This window comes from Protopterus annectens, chromosome 2.part0 (genome assembly GCF_019279795.1).
Source record: "Protopterus annectens isolate FY-2018-M chromosome 2.part0, PAN1.0, whole genome shotgun sequence".
Taxonomy (NCBI): domain Eukaryota; kingdom Metazoa; phylum Chordata; order Ceratodontiformes; family Protopteridae; genus Protopterus; species Protopterus annectens.
Window position 1 is genome coordinate 13856759 of NC_056728.1, and position 16022 is coordinate 13872780.

Here is a 16022-nt window from a genome sequence, read left to right on the forward strand (position 1 = left end):
AAATCTGTTTTTTTTTATCATCCTGTCCTAACATATGCTTGTAATAATTTCAGCTGTGATTATTCTCTGTATCTTATGGGGCTTTTCCTCCTGGGGCCTCCAGTGAAAATGGGCCTCTCACCCAGTCAGACTAGTTGGGTAAACAGACATAAAATGAATAAATAAATAAGTAAATGTACATTATGATACTTTACTGTTTAAAGTTTAATTATGTCCACCATTTCGTAACTGTTAAGTGGATTCTGATAAGTTCTAGCTAGACCACAGATAACAATTAAACAATTAACTGCAGTGAAGATGTTATTTATGATCAGAACAGAGGCATGATTGTTTGAAAATAGTATTTTAGATTTGGGCTACTCTTGACAGCTATTTTAAATGGTCAAGACTCAACAGCTGTTTAGCATTAAAGTGCTTGTCTTTAACCTGATGTAATACTATACACTAATATACTGTGTTCATAGCCTGGTGTAAATCCAGCAAAAGGGGAGAACCAGATCACAGACGTCTATAATAGGCACGGTCCAGATGCTAAAGCACATGACACATGTAAAGTACCTAGGATAGGTTTTGTCTGTATCTGCATTTAATAAATATAATCTTCCTAAGAAATAATAAGACACTCTGTCTTTGCCATACAAATGCAAAAATAGTTCAACGAGTATTTGAAAATCCTTAGAAATCATAACACAGTCCATCAAAAAAATGAGGACTTTAACTCTGTTTTTGTTATTTGCTGTTTCCCCTGCCTAAATGTGCTGCACAAAATACCACAAAAAGTTGTATTTGTACTTTTGATCTGTCCACATCCTTATATGCTGAAGTGTAACATAAGCTTAAACATATAATAGCAAAGAGTCAGCTTCATAAAATTAATTTTGCAAAAAACTATTTTTGTCTCTATTCTTTTGTGTCTCTGAAGCAGTCTTCTCAAAATTTTCACTGGCCATATGGAACTCCCTACAGTCTGATATGGAAATCTTAATATTTCTCTTTTCAGAAATATGCTGCCCACTAGGTATGCCGGCTTAGTTTAGTGCAGCTATTTTTCCACTAATAATTAATGTCATGTAGCTACTCTTTAACCACATTCTCATTAAAATGTTTTGTTTTCCAACACAATGTTGGCTTCTAATTACAACTGTACCAAAGTATTGCTACTGCTACACTTTTATTATTTATTTATTATTTATTTAATGTTATTTTGCCTTTTGTGTGACTTATGGCTGCAAAGATTCCTTGCACCTACCCATTCATCTGGTTGTCAAACTTCTAAATAAACAAACAGTAAAACATATTTGTCAACTTGCCCACCAGAGGGTGACTATAGGTATAGTTTTCATTTCTGCTTTTTTGTGCATCAAACACAAGTGATTTGTGACAGAAATTTGATACAGCTGTGATTCGCACTCAGAGATGCAAGTTTGGATGTACACCTCAAAATCTGAAAGTCACTAAAAAACTATTAAAGCACTTTTGCAGCACGGCCACTTCCTCATCTCTTATATTATAAATAAATACAAACACAGGACTGTTGAGACTCCAAGTATTTAGGGCAAACCTTTCCGTTAAACAGTTTCTAACAAGATAAGCCCAGTTCCAAATCCTCATTTTTTAAAAGGTAGACTGACTTAAGATCATCTTTGTAGACTTCATCAGATGCATTCCTTACATCATGCACATGAAGTTTTAGTTAGTAACTACAAGATTACCTTGTACAAAAGGATAAAATGTACAAAGAGTAAACAGGACAACAACTTAAAAAATATTTTTAAATCACAAGCTATATTGGCCTTATCTTATATTTCTTTCCTTAATCGGAAAGAATTTTTGATTGGTCACATAGACAATTGATATAAATATTTTTTACTCGTGAAATCAGATCAGCTCAGGGGCTGTACGACACAGGAATAGAAGTAGCGTATTATTTTGTTTTATTAGTTAATTCAATTAACTTACATTTTGTTGACTTGTTTAGCTGCTATTAGGCTTTTGTCTTTTTCATGGAGACCCAAGACTGAATTTATAGAGTAGCAGAATGTTGGCAAGGGCACTAAGAAATTCTTCTGTTCTTTTTGGTGAGTGCCATGGCATATTTAATATTCATAAAAGCTAACACAAATGTGAAGATGGAACCTTTGCTTATTTTACTGTACTTAATATACCTATCTGTCATACACCTTCGTGGATAAACTCACTAGTTTAGTTAACAGTTTCAGCACTTTCTTTTATGTAATGGGCAGCTGAATATGCTACCAAAATGTTTTTGAGAGCTCATGAGGTACACATTTCAAAAATTTTCTGCAGTAACCTGGGGTTTCATGTAGAATATAAATACGTAGTAAATGACTCACACTTCACTTTTGCACTGAACAACTGTGACAAATATTACGTTAGGCTAGGTACTTCCCCCTCACCTTGTTAAAGGATGTATTTTTTTTTGTTTTATACAAATTCTTCTTATCAGCATGCATAAACAATCACCAATGGATAAACAAGACACAAGTAGTTTTCCAACAGAGAAAGTTTTGGATATCTTATACATACTGCAGCATGGTCTATGATACTGCTTTAAACTTAATTTTAAGGATTCATTTTTATTGTTACTGAATTTGTAGGCAATTGCACTTTTGACAGTCACAAGTGACTCCTACATTATGACTAAAGATATTAAAGATGTTTCAGATTAGTGCCCATTGACAAACACTGACCCTCCCCCACGGCCATGCAACTATTCTGTTTCATGTCCTACAAGGAGTGCATGTCTATTGTTCAATCAGACATTCTTCATAGTAACTGTAAAATGTTCTCAACCTATTTTAGATGCCATATCCTCGGGTAGCACTGAGATATAACCGTGTACTAATGCAGCATTTGTTCTTTTTCTTTTTTGTATCAAGTCATATGCATTAGCTTTCCTGTTTGAATGACTGTTTTGTAATATTTCATCAGCGGTTTGCCTTCATCATCATAAGGCTTCATTATTACACACACCTTCAGAATATTTTATCTACAATTAAAGTATGCACAGATTTAAATCTAGCAAAGCAACAGGACAATTCAGTGATCTTAGCTACAACATACATATCTGTTTTCTCATTTAAGGTGCCCCAATTGTCACTGTTGAAGTGGGAACCCAACCCCATGTGGTAAGTGGGAAAAAGGGGTTGTGGATGCATGGATGGATTGATGAATACTGTACAAATGGCCAGCAAACTAAAATACTCAACTGTATTATGCCTTTAATTTACTAATAATCTGATACTGTCTAAGAAACTGGCTAGTCCAAACCACTGACTAGAGTTTTGATACACAAAAAAATGGCCGCTATTTTCCTCAAGCAGTAATTTTAGAGTGTACTACTGTACCTAAACAATGGACACTTTAAATTAGTTAAATTAAGTGAGTTAGAAGAGATTTAAAATTTAACTTTATAATAAAATGACTGTTGTTGTTATTATATGAGGCCTGTAAAGGAAGACAGACAAACCCAGATACACATGGTATCACAGTATCTCACTCACACATACACACACATGCACAAACACACACCCATGTAGGTGTGTGTTATCTTTCCAGATGAGGCACATATTTAACAACTTTACAAAGAATGTAGAACTTATTTGTAGCTTTTAAAGTTAATTTACCATACTGTAAACAGCTGCCATATTTATTTTTATAGTATAGAGCAAAGAAATATGCCACAAATTTCAAAATACCCAAACAAATAGTAAGACAATCAATTCATAACAAATTACACATAGTAACTTCATTTTGTATTAATCAAAGATATATGCATTTACAACAGTGTAGTTGTAACTGCTCAACTGTATTCAACAATATCAGATACGTGCTAGTGTCACCATAACCTGCTACTGCATTTTTGATAGTCTTGATATTGTCACAACTGCAGCTTGTATGTCATGACAAAAAATTGCAAGCAGTGTTGCAGCATTAACATTAAGGTGTTATTTGCTCAATAGATCGACAGTAGATCTGCAGCAACAGATGTACGTTTCTATTTCTGTTACAATGTCTATGACAGAACATGCTAATTAGACAGCAAGGAATTTTGGGTACCTTAAAGAACCAGAGAACAATGGGAATATTTTATGTTGCCAGTAGCCTCTTACTTAAAAGAATTACAGAAGACCATTCCTTATTAAAACAAAGTAGCAAAACCTGCTTTTAAAAAGTATAACTGCTTCCCATGCGTTCTATGTATATGCACAAAACTCTAAAATGCAGATTAATAAAAGCAACAAAACTTTTAAATTAGGAACCAAATAAAAAAAATGTTTTATAGTATGCATCAGGTTTTACCTGTAATCTTTGAACAATCTCTTTGATATCTTCCTCCTGACCTTCAGCAACCTTCAAGGAAATGTACCCTCCTTTTCCATAAAACACGTCCATTGTTGTTTCAGAAAATGTCCAAGCAAGTACATCCTGACAGGAGCAGTTAAACACAACCCTACGGTACCTCTGTTCAATCAAAATCAGAAACTGGAAAGAAATTCCTAACAAGCACAACAAGTCTGCATTGCGGCGGACATCACGAACCATAACATTCCATACAATGGCTCCACCACTATATAATTCTGCCCCTTTCCCAACTTTTGATTTCTCTTTTTTCTTCACTCCTAATGAGATCATTGTGAACTTGGTAGAGGAGTCTATGGTTGTTGTGGTCACACAGTTGGTGGCTAGGTCTTTCAGATACTCCTGCCGTGTGCGGGTAGCCATAGTGTAGAACTTCTCAGATTTTTCTGCTGCATTTTCTGCATTAATTGCTTTTGCTAATAAAAAGTCCCTGAAGGTGGCAGATTTGGGAAAAACATTTTCTTTTGGTATGAATGGACCAAAGGGTGGAATGTCCTTAGTTCTTGATACAGCAACTCTGATGTAAACAGAATGGAAGACAAGTTAAGATAGAGAGAGACACTATGTTATTTACTATGTTGTGTTTAAACTGTACACAGTAAACATCTATATGGGGTCTATATATAACTGACATATAATACAGTGATGATATTTGCACATTTGTTGTCACTGTCTCTCTCTCACACACACACACACACACACACATATGCACACACGCACAAATTCTTTACCATAAAGCACTATTAATGCCCTGAAACTAGATATGTTATTTAACTGATTATTGAGATAGATACTTCTGGATATTAAATGTTTTAGGCAATTTCAGGAGAAAATCTCTGCTTATTAAAAAGCAATTTATTTTGCGTAATGGATCAACAAATATGAAATTATATCTTCAGTCATGGTATCTTTTTTTCTTTTGTTACTTACACTGGTTAACTGACTTGTAAAGTCACAGGGGAGTAAAGGGTAGGTTTTGGGAACCATGTCAAATGTGGCAAATATAGCAAGTTAATTTGGAACAAATTTATTTCCTCTTTAAACTATACTGCGAGCTCGATATCAGTGGGAACACTGTTGGCAATCCCTGTTTGATGTCTTCTAAAAAACATTACAGGAGTTTTCCATTCCCCTGTTGCCTTAAGCAAACTCTAGTGTAGTATGCATGACTCAGTCACATATTGCATGTAACTCCACAACTCTATTAGTATTTATGAATAAACAATATTACATATGATACCCTTCAAAAATGTCAAAAAGGTCACTGAATAACAGTAAAACTGAAATGCAACCAAAATCAACAGCAGGATAACACAAATTAACAAACACACTCATAAAATTAAAGTAGCAATAAACAGTTTAATGCTGTATAACTTTCAACTGTTTAGATCAGACTTAATAAAAGCAGACAATGATAAGTTTGATAAATCTAGCAGCGTGTAAACAAATGGATTATAAACCTCAGTATCGGTATCTCATTCCTAGTGTGCAGCACCTAGAAAGCTATTATGGCAGAAAAGAGATGGCTTGCATTTTAAATCTGTGATGTGAATGAAGAGCCATTTATGCAGAACAGATATTCTAAACAGGACAGTACTGTTCAATCACAATGTCATTGTTTTTTGGACTCTATGTTACAAAGTCAGTACCAACGACCTAACATTTTCATTTTTTTTTTCGAAAAGTAAAGTTTACCTCTTCCTGTTTCTGCATCTCCCCTTTGTCTGTTTGGATACTTACACCTACTCATTACTCATTCCTGTCTGCTGACATTTGATGCCAAATATGATGCTGTCCATCTCAAACTGATTTGTTATCTCATGAACACCCTGGCTCATCCTATATTCCCCTTTCAAATTCTGTACTCTCTATGCACTGAGAGTTTGGGGTGTGAGCTGCAGTCACTGGGGTTAGTACAAAGCAATGCTGAGGATAAATAAAGCTAGGTATGCAGTTACAGCATAGTGATACAGTGTGCAATGTGGGAGTGTATATGGAAGAGTCTGCACTTAGTACAAACCAATGTAGTGGAGCGTCTGCAGTGTGCCTTAAGGACTAGATAATCCAAGCAACTAGCAGAGAATGGACCTGTGCAGACCAAGGACTGTATTCTGTGATCTCGGTGGGATGTGCTGTGTACAGTCTGGGGTTGATGAAGTGCCCTCCTAATGGGATTAAGGGTGTGCACTGTAAACTCTTTCTTTAGTGGAGTGCTGTGGTGAGTGAAGCATCAAGAACTACAGAGCTTGTGATTACTGCAGTGCAGTGTTGTGAGGACAGTGAGTTTGGTGCTGCACACTTGGTGGTTAGTGCAAAGCAGTGCTATGAGGACTGCAGAATGCATACTTTAGAGTCTGTGATTAGTGCAGTGCTGTGGTGAGTATAGTGAGGACACTATAAAATCTATTCTCTGTAGAGTGTGCTACAATGCTGTGCAGAGTGTAGTAAGAGCACTACAGAATCTATTGTCTGTTCACTGTACTACAATGCTGTGGGGAGTGTAGTGAAAGCACTACAAAATACATTGTCTGTACAGTGAGTGTACTACAATGTTGTGGAGGGTGTAGCGAGAGCACTACAGAATCTAGTGTCTGTGTAGTATACTACAATGTTGTGGGGAGTGCAGTAAGAGCTCTACAGAATCTATTGTCTGTACATTGTGCTACAGTGCTGTTGTGAGTGTAGTGAGAGCACTACAGAATCTATTGTCTGTACAGTGTACTACAATGCTGTGGAGGGGATAGTCACAACACTACAGAATCTATTGTCTGTACATTGTGCTACAGTGCTGTTGTGAGTGTAGTGAGAGCACTACAGAATCTATTGTCTGTACAGTGTACTACAGTGCTGTGGAGGGTATAGTCACAACACTACAGAATCTATTGTCTGTACACTGTACTACAATAGTGTGAAGAGTGTGATGAAAGCACTACCGAATCTATTGTCTGTAATTGTACTACAATGCTGTGGGGAATGTAGTGAAAGCACTACAGAAACTACTGTCTGTACAGTGTACTACAATGCTGTGGAGGGTATAGTGAGAGCACTTCAGAATCTATTGTTTGTACAGTGTACTTCAATGGTGTGGGGAGTGTAGTGAAAGCACTACAGAATCTATCATCTATGCATTGTTCTACAATGCTGTGGGGAATGTAGTGAGAGCACTACAGAATATATTGTCTGTGCATTGTACTACAGTGCTGTGGGGAGTGTAGTGAAAGCACTACATAATATGTTTGTACAGTGTACTAAAATTCTGTGCAGGGTGTAGGGAGAGCACTGCAGATTCTATTGTTTATACAGTGTACTACAATGGTGCGGGGAGTGTAGTGAAAGCACTACAGAATCCATTGTCTGTGCATTGTTCTACAGTGTTGTGGAAAATGCAGTGAGAGCACTACAGAATCTATTGTCTTAACAGTGTATTACAATACTGTGGGGAGGATAGTGAGAGCAGTACAGAAACTATTGTTTGTACAGTGTACTACAATGGTGTGGGGAGTGTAGTGAGAGCACTACAGAATCTATTGTCTGTGCAATGTACTACAATACTGTGGGGCGTGTAGTGAGAGCACTACAGAATCTAATATCAGTACAGTGTATTACAATGCTGTGGGGAGGGTAGTGAGAGTAGTACAGAAACTATTGTTTGTACAGTGTACTACAATGCTATGGGGTGTGTAGTGACAGCACTACAGAATCTATTCTCTGTACATTGTACTGCAATGTTGTGGGGAGTGTAATGACAGCACTACAGAATCTATGGTCTATACATTATACTACAAAGCTGTGGAGATTGTAGTGAGAGCACAACAGAATCTAGTGTCTGTACATTGTACTACAATGCTGTGAGGAGTGTAGTGAGAGGACTACAGAATATGTTTTCTGTAAATTGAACTACAATACTTTGGAGAGTGTAGTGAAAGCATTTCAGAATCTATTGTCTGTTCAGTGCTCTCGGTGTACTACAATGCTGTGGGGAGTGTAGCAAGACCACTACAGAATCCATTGTCTGCTCAGTGTTTTACAATGCTGTAGGGAGTGTAGCAAGAGCACTATGGAATCTACTGTCTGCTACAATACTGTGGATAGTTTGATGGTTGCATTTCAGAATCTGTTGTTTATGCAGTACTGTGTTGTGAGGATTGTGAAGTATATACTGCAGTATCTATTATTAGTACATTACTGTGTTGTGGGGAGTGTGGTGTGTGCACTGCATACTTTATGATTAGTGCAGTGCAGTGCTATGTCGAGTGCAAGATATGAGGTACAGTGTCCAGGAGTACTGCAGTGCACTATAGGAGGTATGTTAGGCATACACATCACGATCTGTCATTAGCAGGGTGCTATGGTGAGTGTGGGACATGTGCTGCAAAATCTGTGATGAGCATAGTGCAGTGCTGTCAGGAATGGATATAATGTGATGTAGACTCTCTGGTCAGTGCTTTGTAATGCTTTGGTGATTATATATTGTGTAATGCATGGTCTGTGATTACTATTTTGCAGTTAATTAAGGAATGCATGGCCAGATGGCTTAGTGGATAAGGTCTTCACCTTTCATGCACAAGGTACAAGGTTTGATCCTGACCTCTGACCAATGGCTGTTTGGAGTTTGCATGTTCTCCCTGTGTCTCCGTGGGGTTTCTCCCTTGTCTGAAAAACATGCTGAGTGTTTCCATCTCAAACTCATCAATGAATGGAGCTGTGGGCAGCAGCACAGATTCTACATAGTGCCCTATAGGGGGAAGAGTTGTACCGACCAACCACTTTGGGGATCTACTGTGGGTGTGCAGTATCCTCAAGATAGGAGAACATGGATCATAAACTGCACGCCATGGCAGGGCTAGCCACTCGGTGTAAAATATGGCTCTAGGTGGTTCAGTGATGTTGACTACTGTCACCAACAATGGGCATGGTTAGTTACCTTTGATAAGTGGGATGAGGACCCAGCCTACTCTGACCCACACCAGGGACCCTTGCTAATGGTGGGAGGGGTATATGTGCCCGTATTGGGCAGTGTTTGCCCACCATAAAGCACAGGCAGCACTGGGTCAATAAGCTACTGGTTGCCTGATGCCTAGTTGCCCAGCCTAGGTTACCTGAGATAGCTCTGTTGAGTGAAACCTGGACATAAAACCAACAAACCTGCCAAACATGAACTGAGAATTGCTACGCTTAATGTAGGTTCACTGACAGGATGCAGCTTGGAAGTGGATGAAATGATGATACAGAGGAGTCTGGACATCCTATGTATCCAAGAGACAAGCTGGAAGGGCAGTGCAGCAAAGCCACTTAGCTTGGGATCCAGAGTCTACTATTCAGGTGGAGGGCAGGCTAGAAATGGTGTAGGAATTGTGGTGAGAGAGAGGCTTCGGAAGGCAGTAAGGGATGTCATCAGAATTAATGACAGACTAATGGCAGTCAGACTCCAGTGTAATGATAGGGCCGTATTCATAATCTCAGCATATGCCCCACTGCAGGATCGTGATAGAGTGGAAAAGAGTGCATTCAGACAACAGTTTCAGGACTTACTAGATAAAGCAGGACAACATGAACTGGTGTTGATAATGGGTGACTTGAATGCACATATCAGGACAGACAGAACAGGATATGAGAACTGCCTGGGTCCACATTGGTGGGGCAACAGGAATAAAGAAGGCAAAGCCATTCTAGACTTCTGTCTGGCAAATGGCTTGATAGTAGCCAACACATGGTTCAGAAACAGAGACAGTCACAAGATCACATTACAAGAGTAGTCAACATGCAACTCAAGTAGACTTCCTCCTGGCAAGGAAAAGGCACTGAGGTAGAATCCATGATTGCAAAGACATCCCCAGTGAAACAGTCAGCCCACAGTATAAACCACTACTTGCCACAATCAGCTGCAAGCAGTAGTCAGAGAAGACTCTAAGGTCAACAAAGACCAGGCTGAAGACCTGGATGTTGACTGGAGAGAAAGTACAACAGTTTATGGAATTACTCAGGGCTCTAGCACCCCAAGAGAAGGAGGAAATAGGTAGAGTTGAAGAAGAATAGCAGCACCTAAAAACAGCATTTGTTAGGACTACAGAAAAGATATGTGACTGAGCCAGGTATAGAAATAAGGTACATAAGGAAAGCTGGTGGTGGAATGCAGAAGTCCAGGAAGTCATCAAAAGAAAGAAGGAGTACAGGAAGAAGTGGTAGACAGAATATACTGACCAAGCTAGGAAGGACTACTGGTTGGCTAACAAAGAAGCTAAGAAAGAAACTGCAATAGCAAAAAATAGGGCATCAAAGGCACTGTACCAACATCTGGAAAGTGACTCAGTAAGGGGCATAAAGAAACTATATCAGGTTGCAAGGCAAAGACAGAAAGTTAAAGAAGATAGTCAGACACCCATCATAAGGGATGCCAGCAACAACCTGTTCACCAGTCCCAGAACATCAAAGGAAGATGGAAGGAGTATTTCCAGCAGCTTCTGAATGAAGAAAACCCCACAGAAGCTGTACTGCCCCAGAAACAGCCTATGATGAGAGAAAAAGAGGAGCCCACCCTAGGCGAAGTAAGAACAGCACTAAGGAAGATGAAGTCAGGGAAAGCAGCAGGCTCAGATGAGGTCACAGCAGATATGATAAAGATACTGGGTGAGATAGGGGAGAAATGGCTCCTGAGGGCACTAATAGCAGTGTGGAGAGAAAGGCATATCCCAGATGACTGGAGAATAAGCATACTTCTGCCAGTGTAGATGAACAAAGGGGACATCCATAACTGTGGGCAATACAGAGGCATCAAACTACTATCACATTGCATGAAAGTTCTGGAGGGGGTGATTGATAAACGGATACGCAGATTAGTAGAATGTAAGATAGGAGATGAGCAGTTTGCATTCAGATCAGGATGCAGCACAACTGACATGATGTTTGCATTGAGACAGATTCTTGAGAAGAAGCTAGAGATGAGGAGAGAGTTCACCTGGGCATTCCTAGACTTGGAGAAATCATATGACAAGGTCCAAAGAAAGCTGATCTGGGTAGTACTGTGATGGTTTGAAGTCCCAGAAACATTGATAGAATTAGTGCTGTGCAGGCTATGTACAAGGACCCAATGACTCAAGTACGAACAGTGTTCGGCCCCACAGAGGGGTTCCCAGTGGGAGTGGGTGTACATCAGGGTTCAGTTCTGAGCACACTGCTGTTCATACTGGTGATGGATTACATCAGCAAACAGGTTGGAGGGGACAGATCAACAATTTATTATTTATTTATTTCCAGTTTGGTGACTGGGGAGGTCTACTGGGTTCAAAGAGCCCGTTTTCAGTGGAGGCCTGGGCAGAAAAGCTCCATAGTACAAAGTATAAACTACATAATTCAGACTACATAGTACAGAGAAAAGCTAGATCATTCAAAGTTAACAAAATACAATATACAGTAGCAAAGTGGTGCAGTAACAACTTGTAAGTATTAAATACCAAACTAAGAACAGTTGAACTGCAACATATATACAATATATAACACATATTTACATGTTTGTAGGTTGAGAACAGTAGCATAGAGTAGAATTTGTTCATAGGTTAGAAATGTCAGATGGTGATCTGAGAGTAGTTATCAAGGGATAGATCCCTGGTAAGTAAGGAAAGAATGGGTCTTTGAATGCGATAAAAGTGACCACGTGTTAAAGAAGTTAGGTAGGTAGAGAGCAGCTGCACTTCCAAGTATGGGAGATGTAGGAATGGAGCTGGGTTTTGAAGTGTTCAAAGTTTTCAGAAATTTGTAGAGATGGAGGGAGAGAGTTCCATTTTTTGACTAAGGTAAAGGACAGAAGTAGCTGCCCAGTGGGACGATTTGGTTTATACACTGAGATTAGGTTTTGGTGGGCAGATCTTAGGGGTCTGTGAGGAGTGTATGAAGGTAAGATGTTAGCAAGTGCTGGACATGTATTAGGTTTGAAAATAAGCTTGTGGGCTGTACAGAGTTGGAGGTACTCCACGTAACTGGAAAGTTCTAGCCACTGCAGCTGGTGGAGAGGTATACAGTGGTGAGTAGAGTATTTGGATGAAGTTGCAAACTTGGAGATTTTATTGTAGCAGGTTCCCAGTTTAGAAGAGTTGGAGGAAGATAGACTGGTTAGTAAGGGAGCACCATACATTAGAGAGGGTAGTAAGTAGGTTGAGGCAAGGGTCTGTTTAGTTGAGGAGGAGAGGAAGTGTGAGTTTCTATACAGCATGCCAAGTTTCTGATGGGTTTTCTTAATATTTAGTTGAATATGGGTATCAAATTTTAGTTGCTCGTCAATAGCAACCCCAAGAAGTTTGGCAAAAGAAACAATTTCTATAGTGGAGTTAGCATGGCTGGTAATTTTAAAGGAGGATTTGTCAAGAGGGATAGATTTTGATGGGGAGAATAGTAGGATTTTAGATTTGTTGGCATTTAGGGAGAGATGATTTTGAAGCATCCATTTCTCAGTAGATGGGAAAGCAGACTGAGTTTTAGTTTGAAGCTCAAGGAGGTTAGAGGCAGAGCAGACTAGTGTTGAGTCATCTGCATATTGTACTATTCTGGTGTTGGGAATTGATGTGTGGAAGTCATTAATGAAAATATTAAAGAGCATAGGATCAAGTATGGATCCCTGGGGTACCCTGGTTGGGGTTGGAAGGAAGGCAGAGGTACCATTTTTCCATTGCACAGCCTGGGATCTATCAGAGAGGTAGCTGCTAAACCAGGTAATGGTGTTTTGTGAAAGGTTAAGTTTAGATAGGTGTGCAAGAAGGTGGGTATGGGAGACAGTATCAAAAGCTTTGGAGAGGTCAAGGAGGACTGTGGATACTAGATTGCCAGAGTCACGGGCGTGGTTTACTATGTCTAGAAATGAAAGAAGAGCTGTTACTGTGCTATGGCCAGGACGGAACCCATGTTGTGTTGTGGTGAGGAGTTGGTTATTTGTAAGGAATGCCATTAGCTGGAGGTGGATACATTTCTCAAGAATTTTTGAGATAGGAGATAGAATTGCTATGGGTCGGAAGTTGGAGTAGTTATTGTTTTTGCCTCCTTTGTGGAGAGGTAGGATAAAGGCAGTATGCCATAGTTTAGGGACATATGATTCCTGTATGGATCTATTGATGAGTATAGAAACAAAGCTGCTGTATTCAGAGGATGTGGCAGTACAGGCAGACTCTCAGCTAGAACTTCAGCAAAGGGTAGGAGAATGGAATGCAAATCTGAAGGCACATGAGATGAAACTAAACACAGATAATATGGTGGTAATGGCAGCAAATTGGGGAAATCAGAAGAAGATGAGAATAGAGATAGAAGGGAAGGTAGTGGAACAAGAAAACATCTTCAAGTATCTGGGAGTGGTAGTTGAGGAGAAGGGTAGACTGAATGAAGAGGTCAAAGCTAGAATCAGAGGGGTTGCAGCCAACTGGCATAGAGTATCAGGTGTAGTCTATGATAGAAGAATGCCAAAGAAGCAGAAAAGTAAGGTGTACTTGACAGTGGTGTGACCAGTACTACTGTATAGTACAGAAACCTGGGCAGTAAAGGTAGAACAGTTGAAGAAGCTAGAGGTGATGGAGATGAAGTGCCTGAGAAGGTTAGTAGGATGCACACTGTGGGACAGATGAAGAAATGAGGACATAAGAGCAGAAGCCAAAGTAGCTCCAATTGCAGGAAAGATCAAAGAGAACAGATTACGATGATTTGGACATGTGTAGAAAAGCAGAAGACAATCTGGTGAGGAAAATTTGGGACAGACAGGAAGAAGGTAAAAGGAAGCTAGGACATCCAGCAAAGAGGTGGATGGATTGTGTGAAAGAACTCTGATACAGTCAGGCATGAGTGTTGAAGAAGGCAAGAGTGTGGCATTGAATCAAGAGAGTTGGCACCAGTTAACACAATACCCTGACCCCATGTAGAAAAATGGGAAAAAGGGGGCTGATGATGATGATGATGATGATGATAAGGAATGCATACTAATGAGTTTCTGATTGGTGCAGTGCTGCACTATGTGGAGTGTGTGGTGTGTGCTGCAGAGTCTGTGATTAGTGCAGTGTAGTGCTCTGGGAAGTGCAGGATGCATCTTAGGAGTATGCTGCAAATTCTGACATTAGGTGACTGTAGGAAGTGCACTGTTGAGTCTGTGACTAGATGACTGTGGGATGTGCAGAGTCTGTTAATAGGTGATTGTGGGATGATATGCACTGCAGTGTCTGTGATTAGGTGACTGTAGAAAGTGGACTGCAGAGTTTGTGATTAGGTGATTGTGGGATGTGCACTGCAGAGTCTATGATAAGGTGACTGTTGGATGTGCACTGCAGAGTCTGTGATTAGGTGACAGGGATGTGCAGTGTCTGTGATTAGGTGACAGTGGGATGTGCACTGCAGAGTCTATGATTAGGTGACAATAGGATGCAGCGCTGTGTGGTATGTAAAATGTGTCCTTTCAAATACGTTGTTAGTGCAATGTTGTTAGCAGAATGGGGGGGGGGTGTACTTCAGGGTATGTTGTTATTGCATTGACGTCCTGCAGGAATTTTCTAAGTAAACTGCAAAATTTTGTCTTAATGCAATGTAGTGCTCTGGCATTTGTAGGACATGTTTGTCAGGGTATGTGTTTAGTGTTGTGCAGTGCTATGAGGAGTATGGGGTGTGTCATGCAAAATCTATGGCTAGATGAGTGCAGTGCTATGGCAGTGTGGGAATGTGTTACAGACTCTATGGTTAGTGTACTTTGTTATAGAAAATATGTGATGTATATTGGGCAATCTGTTGTTAGTGCAATGCAGTACTGTAAGGAGCGTGGGGTGTGCACTACAATAATCTACTATCTATGCAGTGCACTACTATGTAATTGTTGAATTTGCATTGCAGATTGTAATGTTAGTGTTGTAGAGAAATATGGAGTGTGAAATGTGGAATCTGTGTGAGCAAGTGTAGTGAGGAGTGTAGTATGCATCCTGCAAAGCCTGCAAGTAGCGTGATGCTGGGTTTGAAAATTCTAGAACTAGTGAAGTACTGTAGGGTTTGCATTGCAGAATCTCCCATTAGTACATTGACATGGAGAGTGTGTTTGTGCAGTTTTTGTGATTAATGTAGTACACTGGGATGTGTGCTGCCTAGTATGAGATTAAACCAGAGTTAAGAGGAGGACAGAATGTGTGCTGTAGAGTTTATGATTAGTGCAGCCCAGTGTTGTGGTACGTGTGAGATATATCATGCAGAGTCTGTTATTAATGCCCTCCAGTGGTCGGGGGAGTGTAGGATGTATGCTACAACGTTTGCTATTAGTAGGAAAGTATGCTGTTAGCACAGTGACATGTGTACTGATGTGGGGAGGAAGACATGTGAATGTCAAAGTTTTTCATTATTGCACTGCACTGCTGTAGGGAGAATAAGATATGCACAGCATAGTCACTTAGTCTACCAATTCACAGCATAGTCGCTTAGTGTACCAATGCACAGCATAGTCACTTAGTGTACCAATGCACAGCATAGTCACTTAGTGTACCAATGCACAGCATAGTCACTTAGTGTACCAGTGCACAGCATGGTCACTTAGTGTGCCAATGTGCTGTAAGGAAAGTGGGATATAAGTTGAAATCTAGCATTGTTGAAGATCACTGTTGTGGGGTCTGTGTGGTATGCATGTTTATCTCTTATCA

General features: G+C 39.8%; 1 protein-coding gene across 3 annotated transcripts in view; it reads right to left on the bottom strand.

Annotated features, from left to right (window-relative positions):
- LOC122792925 (signal-induced proliferation-associated 1-like protein 2) overlaps positions 1-16022 on the bottom strand; it is a 2084855-nt gene that overhangs the window by 522138 nt on the left and 1546695 nt on the right. For all 3 annotated transcript variants that reach the window (XM_044060495.1, XM_044060496.1, XM_044060497.1), the window contains one exon: positions 4324-4900. In XM_044060495.1, coding sequence (XP_043916430.1) covers positions 4324-4900 — 577 coding nt within the window. The remainder of the gene's footprint in view (positions 1-4323; positions 4901-16022) is intronic.